The sequence below is a fragment of the Bufo gargarizans genome, chromosome 4, assembly GCF_014858855.1.
Source record: "Bufo gargarizans isolate SCDJY-AF-19 chromosome 4, ASM1485885v1, whole genome shotgun sequence".
Lineage (NCBI taxonomy): Eukaryota > Metazoa > Chordata > Amphibia > Anura > Bufonidae > Bufo > Bufo gargarizans.
In genome coordinates this window covers 373,531,771-373,550,491 of record NC_058083.1, presented here as the reverse complement: position 1 = coordinate 373,550,491, position 18,721 = coordinate 373,531,771, and the positions used below count along the sequence as shown (strand labels likewise).

The window sequence follows — 18,721 nt, the reverse complement described above, 5'->3', positions numbered from 1 at the left end:
GACCCATTCAAGTCAACGGGTCCGTGAAAGAACACGGATACACACAAGATTGGCATCCGTGTCCGTGATCCGTGGCCGTAGGTTACTTTCATACAGACGGATCCGAAGATCCGTCTGCATAAAAGCTTTTTCAGAGCTGAGTTTTCACTTCGTGAAAACTCAGATCCGACAGTATATTCTAACACAGAGGCGTTCCCATGGTGATGGGGACGCTTCTAGTTAGAATATACAACGAACTGTGTACATGACTGCCCCTCCCCTGCCTGGCAGCACCCGATCTCTTACAGGGGGCCGTGATCCGTACAATTAACCCCTCAGGTGCTGCACCTGAAGGGGTTAATTGTGCGTATCATAGCCCCCTGTAAGAGATCCGGGGCTGCCAGGCAGGGGGGGGCAGTCATGTACACAGTTCGTTGTATAGTCTAACTAGAAGCGTCCCCATCACCATGGGAACGCCTCTGTGTTAGAATATACTGTCGGATCTGAGTTTTCACGAAGTGAAAACTCAGCTCTGAAAAAGCTTTTATGCAGACGGATCTTCGGATCCGTCTGTATGAAAGTAACCTACGGCCACGGATCACGGACATGGATGCCAATCTTGTGTGCATCCGTGTTCTTTCACGGACCCATTGACTTGAATGGGTCCGTGAACCGTTGTCCGTCCAAAAAAATAGGTCCGTGATCAGTCCGCACTGCAAAAAAATATGACGTCATTTTTTTGCGGTGCGGAACAACGGAAAGAAACACCACGGTAGCACTTTGTAGTGCTTTTGGTATTCCGTGACTCCGTTCCGCATCTCTGAAATTACGGACCCATTCAAGTTAACTTAATTTGCTGTCTGCAGCATGGGCATGGCTGGCACACGTTTGTGTGCATAAGCCCTAAGGGAAAGATCTGCACGTGTTCTGTGTTCACGCTGGGTTCACACCTGAGCGTTTTACAGCGCGTTCCTACGCGCTGTAAAACGCTCAACAGGCAAGAACCAATGATTCCCTATGGGAATGGTTCTCACCTGAGCGTTTTACAGCGCGTACGATCGTGCTGTAAAACGCCCGACGTCCCAAGAAGTACATGAGCTTCTTTGGGGCGTCTTGTCGCGCGTTCCAGTACATAGACTTTAGCGGGAACGCGCGACAATGGGCGTTCGCTTGTCTCTGTATGCGTGATTGCAAACGCCCGTACAATCGCGCATACAAAGCGCTCCATCGCGAACGCTCAGGTGTGAACCCAGCGTTAGAGCCGCACCTAGTTTAGGCTCACAATCACTGATGGAAATCGCTGACCAAAACACTGACATATGAATGAGGCATTAGACTGGGTAGGAACATGCCCATTTGTCATGGGGATAGCAACACTCAGTTGTTGAAGCAATCATATATTTCCAGGAGGAATAACAGAGAAACAGCACAATAGCAGAGATTCCAAGTACCATACAAGTAATTACAAGTATAAATGCAATTATTTAGTAAAATAGACATGTTGAGTGGTGACAACTCCTCCTTACACTCGAAAATTTTGATGTGTGATTGTATGTTATATCCAACAATTGAAAACAATTTCCTTTTTTAATTTATTTATTTTTTTGGTGGGGTGTAATTCCAAACTTTCTGCAAGGACAGGAAATGACTAGTATCCCACACCTACTCTAGAAATTCACTGGCGTGAGGTCAGTGTTGAAAGTGTTTTTTTTTTTTTTTTTTTTTATATTTGCCTGTTAAGAGCACTACAAAGCCTTGTAGTTGCATTCCTCACTGTAATGGGCAGACTTTTGGCCCGAGCCTGCCTCATAAATGAAACTAAATTGACTCCAGGTATTTCAGACAGAAAAATAAATAAACACCTATTTTCACCTTTTCTTAAAGACTGGCTCAGGTTGCCAACAGGTATGGGGTGGTATTGTTAGGAAAGCAATTGGGCGTTCAGCTCATGATAGGTCCCGGCAGCCATCGCTGACCATACATTGTCCAATACATAGGACTAAAAAGGACTAGAAAGATTTGGTATCAACTTTTGTGTAATATTATGTCCTTATTTTATGTTAGGACCGTGTCTATGTCTGCCTTTATACACAGGCTTATTCATGATCGTTTGCTTTGTAGGATGACGGTGATTAAGCAAGGGGCAATTTTTTGTGTGTTTTTAGGTGTATTGACTCTACTAAAGTGTATGAATTTTATTTACATTCTGAAAGCTCAAGCATTGACATAAAAACATTTATTTTGTGTGTGTAGGTGGAACGCCAACTGCTCGGGAGCTCTGGCTTTCTAATGACCCTGATATTCAGAGACAGAGATTCTATACATGCATGGCATGCTTCCATGTGGAGAGATGGACAGAGGGACTTAGAAGCCTGGACAGCAGGCTTGCTGCTACCTGTTGCTTGCTGATATATCTGACAGTTCAGGTAATGTCAACATTTTTATCGAAATACATATTTCTTTTCCTCAGCTGTATGGTGTTTATATGATAACTATACTTTATAACCATATTTAGTGTCACCAGCCTTAGGGCCAATTCACGGAATTGTATTTTTCTTTCCACGTCCGTTCCGCATTTTTGCGGGTGAGATGCAGGCCCATTTATTTCTACTGGACCTCAAAATACATGGATAGCGCATCATGTGCTATCCACTCCCGTATGTCCGCATAAAAGATAGAACATTCCTGCTTTTTCTATGCTTAGGAGTCGAACGGATTTCAGTGAATGAATTACAAGTTCTACTCAATCTCTTCCGAGACAAATAAAAGCAAGGCCGATATTTCTATTAGACAAAATGTATGTTACTTATTTCCCTTATACCCTCATGTTAGATCTCCACCCATCTGATCCTGTTGTATTCCCCCAAATTCAGCAGCACCAGATATATCTGACTTCAAAAAGTCCATAAAGTAACTAACTTTCCACCTTCTCTGAAGCCCATAGTTACAGAGGTAGGATCCCTGAGATTGATGATTTGTTACAACCCTTGTTACCAGGGTTCCTGAGTTCTAGTAAGGAAAAGTTGTAGAGAGATCACTTTAGATGAATATCTTGTGATGTATTCTTACCTTTCACACAGTCTCGCTCTCCACAGTCTGGTAGCACAACATATTGATTTCTCAGGAGTATTTTATACAGTGTGTTGACCTTTTGCTAAAATATAAAAAATTTCTTTCACACTGTAGGAGCCCCCGTGAGCGTCCCCAACTTTGGCCAATTTGAATATGGTCTAGTTTGAGGAGAACTTCATCTTCTCTATATCAATTTTTTTTGGGGGGACAATTTTTCACACCAGTCAGCAGGAATTACAAATAGGTCAAACAGATGTTTCAAATGTGGTCAGTTTTTTTAAATTAATTTTAAAATGTGGATTTTTTTAAATTAATCACAAAAAGTGGAAAATGAGAAAATAAATATTGTAAGAGCAGCGTTATAGGGGATGCGACTCTCCAGCCGGTCCTTCCTTGAGGACAGAACTGTTTCCAATTATTTCTATGGAAGCAGTTGCTCCGTCCTTTGCCCGGCTCTTAGTGGGTCAACCTGAAACAATGGGCTTTATTCAGGAATTTATTTAGGCTTAATTTATTCAAAGTGTTTGAGTAAATTAGACCTGGAATAAACACACATAACATAGAGAATCATAAATGTAATGGCTATTATTTCACGACTTCCAAATTTACAGTAAAAAAAACAAAAAAAAATCAATGCTTGTATATTTCTTCCATTTATTTTATTTGACACTAGATCTTTTTGGGATCATTCTTTAAAAATATATCTTTTGTCCACAAATGATCTTTCTCGCAGCAAAAGATTTTTCTTCTAACTGTCTGATGAAAATATCAAACATGGCAAGCTTCTTTTCAGATGGTAATGGTCTAAAGCAGGGGTGCACAACCTTTTCTGGTTGGGGGCCACATTGTTAGCCTGAACTAATTCTGAGGGCCAAAAATAAAACTTAAAGGGGTATTACCAACTGAAATACTAGATTTATGGCATATTGAACATACAGTATATATCATAAATGTCTAGTTACAGTTCTAGTACTCCCATCTAATGGGAGAATGCATGAAAGATACATGTGAGCAGCCACAAGGCATATACATACATGTCTGTGACCAGATGGTTGGGGGCCGCACAGAATGGTATCAAGGGCCGCATGTGGCCCCTGGGCCGCAGGTTGTGCACCCCTGGTCTAAAGCAATCGTTCAATTTTAAATTTAACCTGACAAACCATTGTGCATTTTGATCAACTTTAGTCTAGTGTGTGGCCACCATTAGTCCGTTGAAATAGACAATTTGGGTGTGGACAGGCTAGGAGAGGTAACAGCCTCTGGCCACAATTTCAAACTGGATATAGGTCTTAGCTTCCTTTATCTGAATTTCTGAAGCTACATTTGGTGATATGTCAAGTACCTTCCCCTAAAGCTATGGATTTAATATGCTGTGCGGGACTTATGTGCGGTGCCCATTGGAAACAAAACAATTGTATGTTTTCTTTTTTGTCTGTTCTCATTATCAGGTAGACAGTTTGACTCTGACAGATGTAGAAGCATTTCTCGCTCAAGCCTTGTGCCTTGCAGGGAAATCTGGATCACAGCTAAGTAGCTTGCAGGTACAGACACCACACAAACCCTATTTAGTACTTGTATTAACCTCATGTTGAACTTTCCAGCAGTACAGGGTTCCTCTTGGCTTTTGTAGGTTGTACAGGGAAGACTAGATTCTCTGTCACACTTTTATTTCCAAAGAATTGAAACAGAACCTGATATGGGGTTTCTACCATGTTTTCCCCATTTTCTGTTCAAATATTTCCTCTGCTAGATGTTCATACAGAGGATTATGACATCACTCTGCCGGCCAAATCTGAAGAAAGCAGGCCAGGAGAACCCCTGATATTTCTGCTGTGTGGGACCAAATTAGCTTCTGGTTGAGTTACAGACGTACATAGAATTTTATTGAATTGATGTTATTGTTTTAATCAATACATATCAATACATAAAGATGAAACCTGGTAAAGAGGAATGTTTGTCCGCTGAACATAAACATTTTTACGCAACCTCAAGTGTTTTATTATACACCAGTAGCCTAAGGCATATATCTGTGTCCAACTCTGTACAAGTTATTTTGTAGGTAACATATTCCTCCTCCGTGTAGCAATATTAGTTAGGGAAGTCCCTAAAGGAAGCACATTTTTTCATTTGACGTTCTAAGCAAATTATCATTTCAGTAATCTCTTAAAGGAACACTAAATTTGGAAATGTAAGTAGTCTCTGTTTGGTTGACAGCTGACCCATGGGGGTCAAGAGACACCAGTTTGGAGCATTGAGGTATCAGACACAACTGTAGCTGGGGACAAGCCGAAGTCAGGGCAGGCAAATTACATGCAATCCGATACACAGTCTGAGGTCAGTGTGGGCAGCTCAGGGTCAGTATGGAAATATGGCAGAGGTCAGGCAAAATTAAAACCTTGGAAAACAGGCAGAAGTCGGTACATGGGGGACAAAAATAGTTAGCTAACCTTTGCTGGAAACTAGTGGACTAGAACCTACTGCTTAGGCCCCTTCCCACAGTTAGGGTGCGCAAGCTGTCCCTTTAATATCTGTAGGGGGAGGCGCTTGCGGATATGGCAGAGCAAGGGAGTTTGAGCTTGCAGACCGGCTACAAACTGTGTGGAGGAACAGAGCTACCCCAGCGGAGACAATAGAGGGGAGCGGGAGGTGGGTCTGCGCCACCTGGAGTGGGTTAGCAAAGCCCCGCTGAGCTTTTGCCCTTAACATTTGTCAGTCTGCTACTTTTTAAGATTTTGACACAAATAGTCTTGTAAAAATCTTGCTCATCTGTTCCATCTTTAGCTGGTGGCTGACTGAAGGGTGGGATTTAGTAAATGCGGAGGGGATTATTAATCTTTTTGTTCTAGTGCAAACAGGACTCCTACAGCGAGTTGTCTTACAGTCAGATATAGGAGCGTGAGGAGAAGGGATATGGCTGAGCTCCTGGGACTCAGAGTTAGGCCAGTCACAGATGGGTGAGATGCACTCTTCTAAGCAGATGATCTGTGCAGAGGTGTAAAGGGAATGATGAATTTCCCCCAATATGTCTGAATATGAAAGCTTTTCGTAATGCAGGTTTATTGTGACAATGTCAGTTCATCAGATGGACAGAAAACTCATTGTCTTTATACACCCTTTTGTACAGATACCATATACATTTTGTTCAAACACTGTTGAGCAGTGAATAGGCAGTGCACATTAGAGCTGCTGAGGACAAATCACTGGCAGACCTTTAGACAAAAGACCGAACCTACCTGACCCTGAGACAACTTCTTTAAAGTTCATTGAACAATTTATTGTTTCTGCAGTTTGCACAATGTCATATCTTCTTACCTGCCATTAATAATAGGGTATTACAGTTTGACAGGTCGTAGCTTCATGTGTCCGTATCCATACCCTGTTAACTTTTCTTTCAACAAAATGGCAAAATGCACTCTCAAGTTTAATTTCATTTGCTTATATAAATAGGATCAATAAAATATTTAGGTATGTAAGCCCGCAGATCTACATCAGTAGTAAATGTATTGCAATGCCATCGGGCATATGCTATTTACAACCAGTAGATCCAGGCGAACGCCAGGGTGAAAGCACTAGAAAAACGCTGGGTGCACTGCCATCAGGACAGATACTTTGAGTAAGATAGCTTTTATGGACTGTTGCTATATGATGCCTGTAATACTGTACATGGTCATGTGGCTTTATTTCTATCACACTGGAATAACGCAGTGGCTTTCTAACGGCTGTAGTCGATGTCAGGGCAAGCAGTGTGGTATTTCCATTTCTTGGAAAGAAACTCGTCTTTGAATGCTCCTTCCGACTTTGGGATATTTAATTTTTTTTTTGTGCAGCTCACTGATAACATTTCTTGGGAAGCATATTTCAGAGCTGAGATTGACAAAGTATAAACTGCTAATAGGGCTTGGTCTATAATCATCCATCCAAGGTGCTGCACCTTTTTTAGGTTCTGCAGCAGGGATGAGGCAAGGGTCACATTAATACTGGTTGCATCTCCTTCTGCTGCTATCCAGGCTGCCACTCTGGTATGATAAGGAGCATACAGATGCTGGATATCCTACTGTATTATGCCATTACAAGCTTTTTCAAGTTGGAGCCATTGTTCAGCCAAGGTGGCTTACAAGGGTAGAAGTCACCCAGTATTAATGTGACCCTGCCTCAACATATACCTTGCTGCAGAGCCCAAAATAAAGGGTGCATCAACTTGGTTGTGTAATCATTGACCAGGCACCACCAGCAGCTTATACTTTGTCAATCTTAGCTCAGTCACATTAAAGGGGTTTTCCGAGATTTTGATATTGATGACCTACCCTCACAAGCAGTGGACTTTGTCTACCCTGTTTGTGAATTGAGAGCCTGGACCAGCCCATTCCAAGGTCACATGGCTCTGACATCATGACCATTCAGGCGGTCGTTCGGGCCATTCTCCTGATCTCCGGAGTGAGACAAGTGCATTAGTAAGTAGCAGGGGAAGCGTAGGGAAAGAGAAAAAAATTATACCCGGATTACACTTTTAACCCCCTTAGGGACCCATGACGTATCGGTACGGCATGGTTCCCAAGTCCTTAAGGACCCATGACCCATGTGTTGTTCCGATCACCGCTGCCCGGTGGGCGGTGATCGGAACAAGGTGCTTGCTCAAATCATTGAGCAGGCACCTTGGCTAAATGCGCGGGGGGGGGGGGGGGTCAATTCAGACCTGCGGTTTGCGGCATTTACCTGGTGCGGTGGCAGCGGCGGTGGTGCCATCGTGTCCCCATGGGGCTGTGGGGGGGACCCGATGGCATGGAAGGCAGCGCGATGCCTTCCTGAGGCATCTGCGTTGCATTCCGGTGAAGAGCCTGTGAGATCCAGCCCCCTGGATCTCACAGGCCGGAAGCTGTATGAGTAATACACACTGTATTACTCATACAGCCAATGCATTCCAATACAAAAGTATTGGAATGCATTGTAAAGTATTAGACCCCCAAAAGTTCAAGTCCCAAAGTGGGACAAAAAATAAAGTGAAAAAAAAAGTTGAAAAAATAAAGTTTCCTCCCCAAAAAATTAAAGTTTGAAGTAAAAATTAACAAAAACATAATTTTCCCCAAATAAATTAAAAAAAAATTGGTAAAAAATAGGGGGGAAAAAAAGTATACATATTAGGTGTCGCAGCATCCGTATCGACCGGATCTATAAACATATCACATGACCTAACCCCTCAGATGAACACCGTAAAAATTAAAAACTGTGCTAAATAAACAATTTTTTGTCACCTTACATCACAAAAAGTACAACAGCAAGCGATCAAAAAGGCAAAATAGTACCAATCTAACGGTCACCTCATCCCGCAAAAAATGAGCCCCTACCTGAGACAATCGCCCAAAAAATAAAAAAAATTATAGCTCAGAATATGGAGACACTAAAACATTATTTTTTTGTTTTAAAAAAGCTGTTATTGTGTAAAACTTACATAAAAAGTATACATATTAGGTATCGCCGCGTCCGTTTCGAACGGCTCTATAAAAATATCACATGACTTAACCCCTCAGATGAACACCGTAATTTTTTTAAATAAAAACTGTGCTAAATAAACTATTTTTTGTCACCTTACATCACAAAAAGTGTAATAGCAAGCGATCTAAAAGTCACGTGCACCCCAAAAATAGTGCCAATAAAACTGTCATCTCACCCCGCAAAATTCATACCCTACCCAAGGTAATCGCCCAAAAACTGAAAAAATTATGGCTCTCAGGCTATGGAAACACTTTTTGCTTCAAAAATTAAATCATTGTGTAAAACTTACATAAAAAAAATAAAGTATACATATTAGGTATCGCCGCATCCATGACAACCTGGTCTATAAAAAAAAACACATGATCTAACCTGTCAGATGAATGTTGTAAATAAAAAAATAAAAACCGGTGCCAAAACGGTGCTATTTCTTGTTATCTTGCCTCACAAAAAGTGTAATATAGAGCAACCAAAAATCATATGTACCCTAAACTAATACCAACAATACTGCCACCCTATCCCATGGAAAATTTGCCAAAATATTGAAATTCTGAAATTTCAACTCCATTTGCCAATAACTCTTGTGGAACACCTAAAGGGTTAACGACGTTTGTAAAATCTGTTTTTGAATACCTTGAGGGGTGTAGTTTCTTAGATGGGGTCACTTTTATGGAGTTTCTACTCTAGGGTTGCATCAGGGAAGCTTCAAATGGGACATGGTGTAAAAAAAAACAGTCCAGCAAAAAGCGTTCCTTCTGCGCCCTGCCGTGTGCCCGTACAGTAGTTTACGACCACATATGGGGTGTTTCTGTAAACTACAGAATCAGGGCCATAAATATTGAGTTTTGTTTGGCTGTTAACCCTTGCTTTGTAACTGGAAAAAAATTATTAAAATGGAAAATCTGCCAAAAAAGTGAAATTTTGAAATTGTATCTCTAGTTTCCATTAATTCTTGTGGAACACCTAAAGGGTTAACAAAGTTTGTAAAATCTGTTTTGAATACCTTGAGGGGTGTAGTTTATAGAATGGGGTCATTTTTGAGTGGTTTCTATTATGTAAGCCTCACAAAGTGACTTCAGACCTGAACTAGTCCCTAAAAATTACGTTTTTAAATAAGATTTGCTTCTAAACTTCTAAGCCTTGTAACATCCCCCAAAAATAAAATATAATTCCCAAAATGATCCAAACATGAAGTAACATATGGGGAATGTAAAGTAATAACTATTTTTGGAGGTATTACTATGTATTATAGAAGTAGAGAAATTGAAACTTGGAAATTTGCAATTTTTTTAAAAAAAATTGTAAATTTGGTATTTATTTATAAATAAAAATGTTTTTTTTTTTTACTTCATCTTTCCAGTGTCATGAAGTACAATATGTGACGAAAAAACAGTCTCAGAATGGCCTGGATAAGTCAAAGCGTTATCAGCACTTAAAGTGACACTGGTCAGATTTGCAAAAAAATCCAGAAGGTGAAATAGGGCCGAGTTCTTAAGGGGTTAAGTATCAGGACCAGTTTGTCAGAAAGCCAGACAGCTTACCACTATGACAGATAGGCATTAAAAAGATGGCGCATGGATTCCGTTTATGATAGCAATGCACACAAAGTATAGTATTACATACATGCATCATTATTAGTCCGAAGAATGCGGTGGTCAGTAAGAGCCAGGAAAAGTAACACAAGAATATTAGTTCCTATGTGATGGACTCCAGGCTTGAGTCTGGCAATATGATTGACTACGTGTTTACTTAACAAGTTAGTAGAATACATGTCAAATGAATATCTTCAACCAATATTTGCCTTTTTTTCTCTATTGTGAATGCATTAATTGAATTGTGACATACTCCACCTTCCTCCTACTTTCCATCATTTTGTTTTCCTCTTGCCTTTGCATTGAAATTGATCTCTGTGTACCTTTGAAATAGAGCAGCTGCTGCTGGTTTCTGTTCTGGAAGGAAATCCACTGATTAGATGTTTTATTGTAGTTTTTGAAAAATGCATATTTTTACACATTAGAAAGAAATTGGTTAGAATGGCCAACTTTGACTGGCCCAGCTAATTATGCTGTATAACTGCTGCAAATGTTTTTAATGTCAGACGTTGAAAGTTAGCTAGTTGGATTTTTTTTTTATATGCAATGATTGTTTGTTTTTCTTCTAATACCTGACCGTATTCTGCTGGCTTTACAAGCGTCTAATTGACATTGCATGCTGTTATTTAGTCTATGGACTTCTATATGAATCTAAGAGCCTAAAGGGTTATTCTTACCATTGGTGAGACCTGCATGACTTTCTCTATTCACTTCTATGGTTCGAAAAATAAGTAAGCATTGTCTGTTCTACTATAGATACATTTTTATTCCGACTTGTTTGAATAAAAAAAAAAAACTTGCTGGCTCAATAACATATAGCTATATGAATTCATTTACAGGAAATGATTGCTCAGCCAATCACTGGCCATAGGGTGACCCGCCTTAGACAGTCATAGGCTGAGTGTTTATTTCCTGTGTATCAAGAGATACAAGGATGTTGACAGGGGGGGGCTACAAATTGTCAGAGCAGGGGTGACAGGATCGGGAAGGTGAGTATTAGGTATTATACTATTTTTCACTGTTCTGAGTTTTTGAAGAAAATAAATTGGATTGCATGGGATTCATGTGTTAATGACCAGCACTGCTGGAGTGTTAGGCCCCTTTCACACGGGCTACTTTTCCGCGCGGGTGCAAAGCGTGATGTGAACGCATTGCATCCGCACTGAATCGGGATCCATTCATTTCTATGGGGCTGTGCACATGAGTGGTGATTTTCACGCATCACTTGTGCATTGCGTAAAAATCGCAGCATGCTCTATATTGTTTTTCAAGCAACGCAGGCCCCATAGAAGTGAATGGGGCTGCGTGAAAATCTCAAGCAAGTGCGGATGCGGTGTGATTTTTCCTCATGGTTTCTAGGTGATGATCGGGATGGGGACCCGATCTTTAATATTTTCCCTTATAACATGGTTATAAAAGAAAATAATAGAATTCTTAATACAGAATTAGGGATGGAGGGGGTTAAAAAAAATAAAAAATAAACTCACCTCATCCACTTCTTTGCACTGCCCGGCTCGTCTTTTTTCTTCTTTGATGACCTGGGAGGAAAAGGACCTTTGGTGACTTCTCTGCGTTCATCACATGGTCCATCACCATGGTGATGGACCATGTGATGAGCGCAGTAATGTCACCAAAGGTCCTTTTCCTCCCAGGTCATCAAAGAAAAAGAAGGGAGACAAGCCGGGCTGCGCGAACAAGTGGATGAGGTGAGTTTAATTAGTTATTTTCCCTAATTTACTAATTTACTGAGCATTCTGTATTAAGACTGCTATTATTTTCCCTTATAACCGTGTTATAAGGGAAAATATTAAAATCTACAGAATACCTAACCCAAACCCGAACTTCTGTGAAGTAGCTTGGGTCTGGGTACCACATTCAGTTTTTTCTCACGCATGTGCAAAATGCATTGCACTCGTACGGAAAAAACTGAATAACGCAACGCAATCGCTTACAAGACTCACCCCACTCGCAGGCAAAATCACACAATTTTCCCACGACGCACCCGCATCCTATCCGACCCTCACACACGACGCCCGTGTGAAAGAGGCCTTATAATGTTAATGAGCCAGTCACTGTCAAGAGCAACTTGTTGACAGTTTTCAAGTAGGAACAGGAGATTTTCTGTAATCTATACAGACTAGAAGCTGACAACAACCAGAAGAGTAATGACACAACTGCATTTTATAGAGAATAAGATGCACTGCAAGATAATAATACATAGCTTGGTTTGGTAGGTCATCAACACTCGGACTACCCTTTTAACTTTAATGATGTTGTCCTATGAGAAAGACCTATTCCCTATTCACAGTATATGTGATAAGTATTTGATTGGAGGAGGTCTGACTACTAGAGTGCCCACTGGTCATGAGAATTTGAATGGACCGAATGTGGGCTGCCACGCTCTTCAACTCTATGGCACTGCCAGATGTAGCCGATGGCAAGTTCAAGGCAGATGGTCTGCCAGTCCCACGAAATAACATACTTGTATGGCCATATATGGTGGGTGCCTGCTGTACAATATAGTAGACACCCACTTTCACTGACTAGGATCGGATATGACTCTGATCCCAGTCATTTGATCCCACAGATGCTGCAGTCTTCTAAGCTGTTGTCCCTTTGTCCTCCCATCAGAGCCCCTGCAATGAAATTCTGGGGTCCCAGGCCTGCTATAGCAGACTACCTGTTAAAGGGGTTTTGACACCTCAGCAAATAAGATTTATTATGCAGAGAAAGTTTCCATGGTTACGACCACCCTAGAAAAAAGTACATATGTATACACACTTAGGCCTTATGCGCATTAACGTATTTTCGGTTTGCATTAGGCCTGCAGCTATTAACTATTTTTGTAATGGAGTATTCTATCGATTAATCCAATGATTAATCGAGTACTCTAATAACAAAAAACGCCCCGGCCAAGCAATAGATAGCGCAGGCGCGGGATCTGGCTGCAGAGAAGGAGGACGCAAAGGAAGAGCGGGGCGGGCAGAGGAAGAGGCTGGGGCGGGGATATGACGAAAAGAGGCAGAACAGCCTGGGCACCAACGAGGTGAACGCCACCCCTGGGCACTTGCAAGCCCTAATTTACATATGAATAAATGTCAGTTTTTGCCTTGGGGGAACTTCACAAGAAAACATCAAAAGGTACCATTAGAATCATAGACTGCTATGCTAGAGTGCTATGTAAGCGGTCTATTAGGTCAAAATCTGGTGACAGACTCCCTTTAAATATACACTTTAACCCCTTAAAAGGGACAGAAATTGTGCCGTTCCCTCGCTGCTTTGGTTGACAAGGCTAGGCAGTGGCAAAACAGCCAGGGAGGGTTTGGCTACAGAAATGAGTGAAGCTTGGGTGTAATAGGTGTAATAAGTGCAGTGGTGATGCTCTTGATGCACCAAGTGTCTAATTTGCATATTAAGAACAACTATGATAATGCTGGAGCGGAGCCTTAGATAAAAAAAAATAATACAGCATTTTATTCAGGTGAAGCAGAGCTACTTTTGTTTCTTTTAAAGGTTTGAAGTGTATATCCAGCTTTACTTGCAGGCCTAAACATTTAAGTGAAGCAATCACCAACCATTATATCACTTTGGTTTAGTGGTAAAGTACTACAAATAAATTTGCATTCTACATAGTAACATAGTACATAAGGCCGAAAAAAGACATTTGTCTATTCTGTTTGCTTTTTGCTTGCCCTCGTCCTGTGAGCCTGCTGAAATGTTGAGATTTCTGTAGGAAGATAGTTTCCGTGGGAAATCCTTTTCCTGAAATGAAATAGAGACGGGGTAGAAACTCGAATGTTAACGCACAGAAGGTCACAGAATGTAATTTCTTCCAAATTCTTACTTTTTATTTTGCTTTCTTTTGGCCTTGTTTATTTTATGGAATCATACGGTAGTGCTTAATAGTTTGTGAACCCTTCAAAATGTTCTATATTTCTACATAAATTTGACCTAACACTACATCAGAAAAAAGCAAATATATGGAGGGACGTTAAAAATGAGCAAAAAAATAATAAAGTTTTATTCAATGCATAACGTAGAAAAAAGTATAGAGGTGAATAACCTAAAAATAGTAGTGTTGGGCCAAAAAACGGTCCAGTAATACTCAATAGGGTGCACAGAAATGTGGTCGCAATGCCCACTCAGTGTATAATGTGGGGGAACAATGTGGACACCCTATATTTGATACAGACCAGGATAACATCAGTCCTAAAAGTAGATTAAGATAACCAAATCAAACATATGAGTCAAAATATTAGACTTGGCCATTTATTTATGGAGGAAAATCATCCAATATCAAATGACTGATCTATAAAAGTATCTGAACCTTTACTTTGCTTTTTTTTTTTTTTTTCAACTGCAACTAAACGTTTCCGTTAATTGTTGATTTGTCCTGAACAGCAGCTTGGGGGAATTTTTGTCCATTCCTCAGTACAAAACAGTTTCAACTCTGTTATGTTGGTAGATTTCCTCCCATGAACTGCTCGCTTTCTGTCCTTCCACAACATTTCTGTTGGATGAAAGGGAACGTGTCTACACAAAATGACCTATTGTTTAAATCCGTGTTACTCAATTCCAGTCCTCAGGGCCAACCTAACAGTCATGATTTGAGAGTATCCCACAGAATGAATACCCGTGGTAAGCCCTGATGCATTCACACTAATTATACCACTGGAACCATACTGAGAAATCCTGAAAACATGACTAGCAGGTAGTCCCTGAGGACTGGAGTTGAGATATACCGGTTTAAATCAGGCTTTTGAGTTCAACATATTTTTTAAATTTTTTTGATATTTTTAATTTTCCATTTCACTATCTGTATTTAAAGGGATTAGCCAAGTCATTTATATTGATGACCTATCCTTAGATCACCCCAACTGATCAGCTGTTTGAAGAGAAGGCGCACATTGCCAGCCCTGCCTTCTCTTCATTGCTTACGCTCTCACCATATCTTCTGCAGTGGTGAACAGGTGTAATTACACCTAAGCTGTCCCATTCACGGCGAGCAGGTAAACAATGAAGGGTAGCCTGCGCTGGCTCAGCACACACCTTCTCTTCAAACAACTGATCTGTGGGGGTGCCAGGTGTCAGACCCCCACCAGGTCTGATATTGATCACCTATCCTGAGAATAGATCATGAATATAAATAACTCGGACAACCCCTTTAAACAAAACCCATAAAAACTGGCAGTTTTTGCACTGGCCACTTAGCTTAACCACCTCAGCTCCCTTAGCTTAAACCCCCTAAATGACCAGACCACGGTTTATTTCACGGTTTATTGCTCAGTCATACAACTTACCACCCAAATGAATTTTACCTCCTTTTCTTGTCACTAATAGAGCTTTCATTTGGTGGTATTTCATTGCTACTGACATTTTTACTTTTTTTTTTATATTAATTGAAATTGACCAAAAATTTAGCAAAAAATGAAATTTTTCACTTTCTGTTGTAATTTTTTTCAAATAAAACTACATTTCTATATAAATTTTTCTCTAAATTTATTGTTCTACATGTCTTTGATAAAAAAAAATGCAATAAATGTATATTTATTTGTTTGGGTAAAAGTTATAGCGTTTACAAACTATGTACAAACTATGGTGCAAAAAAATCAATTTACGCACTTTGACTTTCTGAGCACCTGTAAAGGTACTCATTGGAATTTGGGCCCCTTTGCGCACCTAGGCTGCAAAAAAATCCCAATGAGTACCTTTTAGGAGGGCATTTTTAGACATTTGGATTCCAGACTTCTTCTCACGATTTAGGGCCCCTAAAATGCCAGGGCAGTATAAATACCCCACATGTGACCCCATTTTGGAAAGAAGACACCCCAAGGTATTCCGTGAGGGGCATGGCGAGTTCATAGATTATTATTTTTTTGGGCACAAGTTAGCGGAAATTGATTTTTTTTTTAGTTTTTTCTTACAAAGTTCAATCTTTCATGGACTCAATATGCCCCTCAGCGAATACCTTGGGGTGTCTTCTTTCCAAAATCGAGTCATTTGTGGGGTGTTTGTACTGCCCTGGCATTTGAGGGTCTCCACAATCATTACATGTATGATTATACATGTAAGGAGAGTTTCTGCTATTCTCCTTATATTGAGCATACGGGTAATGAGATTTTTTTTTTCCGTTCAGCCTCTGGGCTAAAAGAAAAAATGAACGGCACAGATTTCTTCATTAGCATCGATCAATGTGGATGAAAAAAATCTCTGCCAAAAAATGTGCAAAAAGCCCGTCTGCCAGGACATAGGAGCTCCGCTCAACATCCAAACCCACTCAGCCCGTATGTCCTGGCAAACACGATTTCTCCATTCACATCAATCGATGTGGATGAATAAATCATTGCCGGAATTTTTTATTTTTATATACAAAGTGTTTGCCAAAGCATATGAACACCGCCCCTCAGCTCATAAGCCTCGGCAAACGTATCTTTTTTACTGCAGAGGAGAAATCTCGTCTTGCAGCGCCGCATACACCGACTTTTGTGTAATCTGACAGCAGCGCAATGCTTCTGTCAGAATGCACATCAGTGCTGCAGCTGGTTGATCGGTTGGTCCACCTAGAAGGTAACAAAACAAAAACAAAAAACAGGCCGCAACGCAATAAATTTATTAACATTAACTTTATATAACATTTGAAACAGAACATTAACTTTTATAAACTTTATTGAACTTTTGGAACATTAACATTTTTGCTTACCTGTGATTTTTAATTTTTTTTTAACCTTTATAGGACAAACCTCTCTTTCCCCATGGGACAATGTGCAAAGCGCAAATCGCCCAGATATGTGGCGAAGTACATTATGCACTTTTTTCCCAGGTGAAAGAGGTTTGCAGCAGCTCTGTGTGAAAGGGCCCTAAGACCCCTGTGTGCCTGTCCTGTGTCAATCAATCCCTATACTAAGTGTACCTGTGTGGTACTTGTGTGGTACTTCTGGAAACACTCCCCTAAGCATAGGGCAGAGTGGTCAGGGCAGTCAGGACAGAAATAGCAGGTGTCACGCCTTATTCCACTCCTGCTACAGACACAACATCTTTTTCGGGGTGGCGCTTGGTTTGAGGTACCAGCAACGACATTGGGGAAATGTCGGTCGTGTAGACGGCTCACTACACTGGTGGTTGGGGCCATGGAACCTCCTGGATACAGGAGGTTCTCGATGATCTCTTCCTGAAATTTGAGGAAGGATCATGGTCTCCCAGCCTTACTGTAGAGAACAAAACTATTGTGCAGAGCCAATTGAATTAGGTATACAGACACCTTCTTATACCAGCGTCTGGTCCTGCGGGAGAGTAAATAAGGAGCCAACATCTGGTCATTGAAGTCCACCCCTCCCATGAGCAAATTATAGTCGTGGACCAAGAGGGGCTTTTTAATGACTCCAGTTGCTCGTTCAATTTGGATTGTCGTGTCTGCGTGAATGGAGGAGAGCATGTAAACGTCACGCTTGTCTCTCCATTTCACCACAAGCAGTTCTTCGTTACACAAGGCAGCCCCCTCCCCCCTTGCAAGACGGGTGGTAACGAGCCGTTGGGGGAAGCCCCGGCGACTAGGTTGTGCAGTGCCACAGCAGCCAATCTGTTCTAGAAACAAATGCCTGAAGAGGGGCACACTTGTGTAGAAATTGTCCACATAAAGATGGTACCCCTTGTCAAAAAAGGGTGACACCAAGTCCCAGACTGTCTTCCCACTGCTCCCCAGGTAGTCAGGGCAACCGACCGGCTCCAGGGTCTGATCTTTACCCTCATAGACACAAAATTTGAAATTTGTGCGTATAGCCTGTGTCCCTTTAATAGAGCTTATACAATTTGACCCCATACCGGGCGCGCTTGCTTGGGATGTATTGTTTGAAGCCAAGGCGCCCGGTAAAATGTATCAGGGACTCGTCTATACAGATGTTTTGCTCAGGGGTATACAAATCGGCAAATTTGGTGTTAAAGTGGTCTATGAGGGGCCGAATTTTGTGGAGCCGGTCAAAAGCTGGGTGGCCTCTGGGACGAGAGGTGCTGTTGTCACTAAAGTGCAGGAAACGCAGGATGGTCTCAAATCGTGTCCTGGACATAGCAGCAGAGAACATGGGCATGTGATGAATTGGGTTCGTGGACCAATATGACCGCAATTAATGCTTTTTTGTCAGGCCCATGTTGAGGAGAAGGCCCAGAAAAGTTTTAAATTCGGAAACTTGGAAAGACTGGGCATAAAAGCTTTCCGGGTTGGCGGCTATAAATTGAGTGGCATACCGGTTTGTTTCTGCCACGACTAAGTGAAAGAGCTCCGCAGTAAAGAACAGCTCAAAAGACCCCAATGCCGATCCGATCTGAGCTGTCTCAACCCGAACTCCAGACTGGGCTGTGAAAGGGGGAACTACTGGTGCGGCTGAAGATGGGGGCTGCCAATCAGGGTTTGCCAGCACCTCAGGGACTCTAGGGGGTCTATGGGCCTGTCTGTGCGGTGGCTGCGACGGGGGAACTATTGCACAAGCCACCGTACCAGCTTCAACTGCCCTTCTGGTGCTCGCCACTGTACCATGTTCTACGGCAGTGCTGGTACTAGGTCCAGGATGGGCTGCGCTGCTGGTGTATGCCTCACCACG

At 41.5% G+C, this 18,721-nt stretch overlaps 1 protein-coding gene across 1 annotated transcript in view; it reads left to right on the top strand.

The window, feature by feature from the left end:
- Positions 1 to 18,721, top strand: part of FAM120B (family with sequence similarity 120B) — a 133,689-nt gene that overhangs the window by 37,222 nt on the left and 77,746 nt on the right. The window contains exons 5-6 of the mRNA XM_044290210.1: positions 2,233 to 2,405; positions 4,500 to 4,592. Coding sequence (XP_044146145.1) covers positions 2,233 to 2,405; positions 4,500 to 4,592 — 266 coding nt within the window. The remainder of the gene's footprint in view (positions 1 to 2,232; positions 2,406 to 4,499; positions 4,593 to 18,721) is intronic.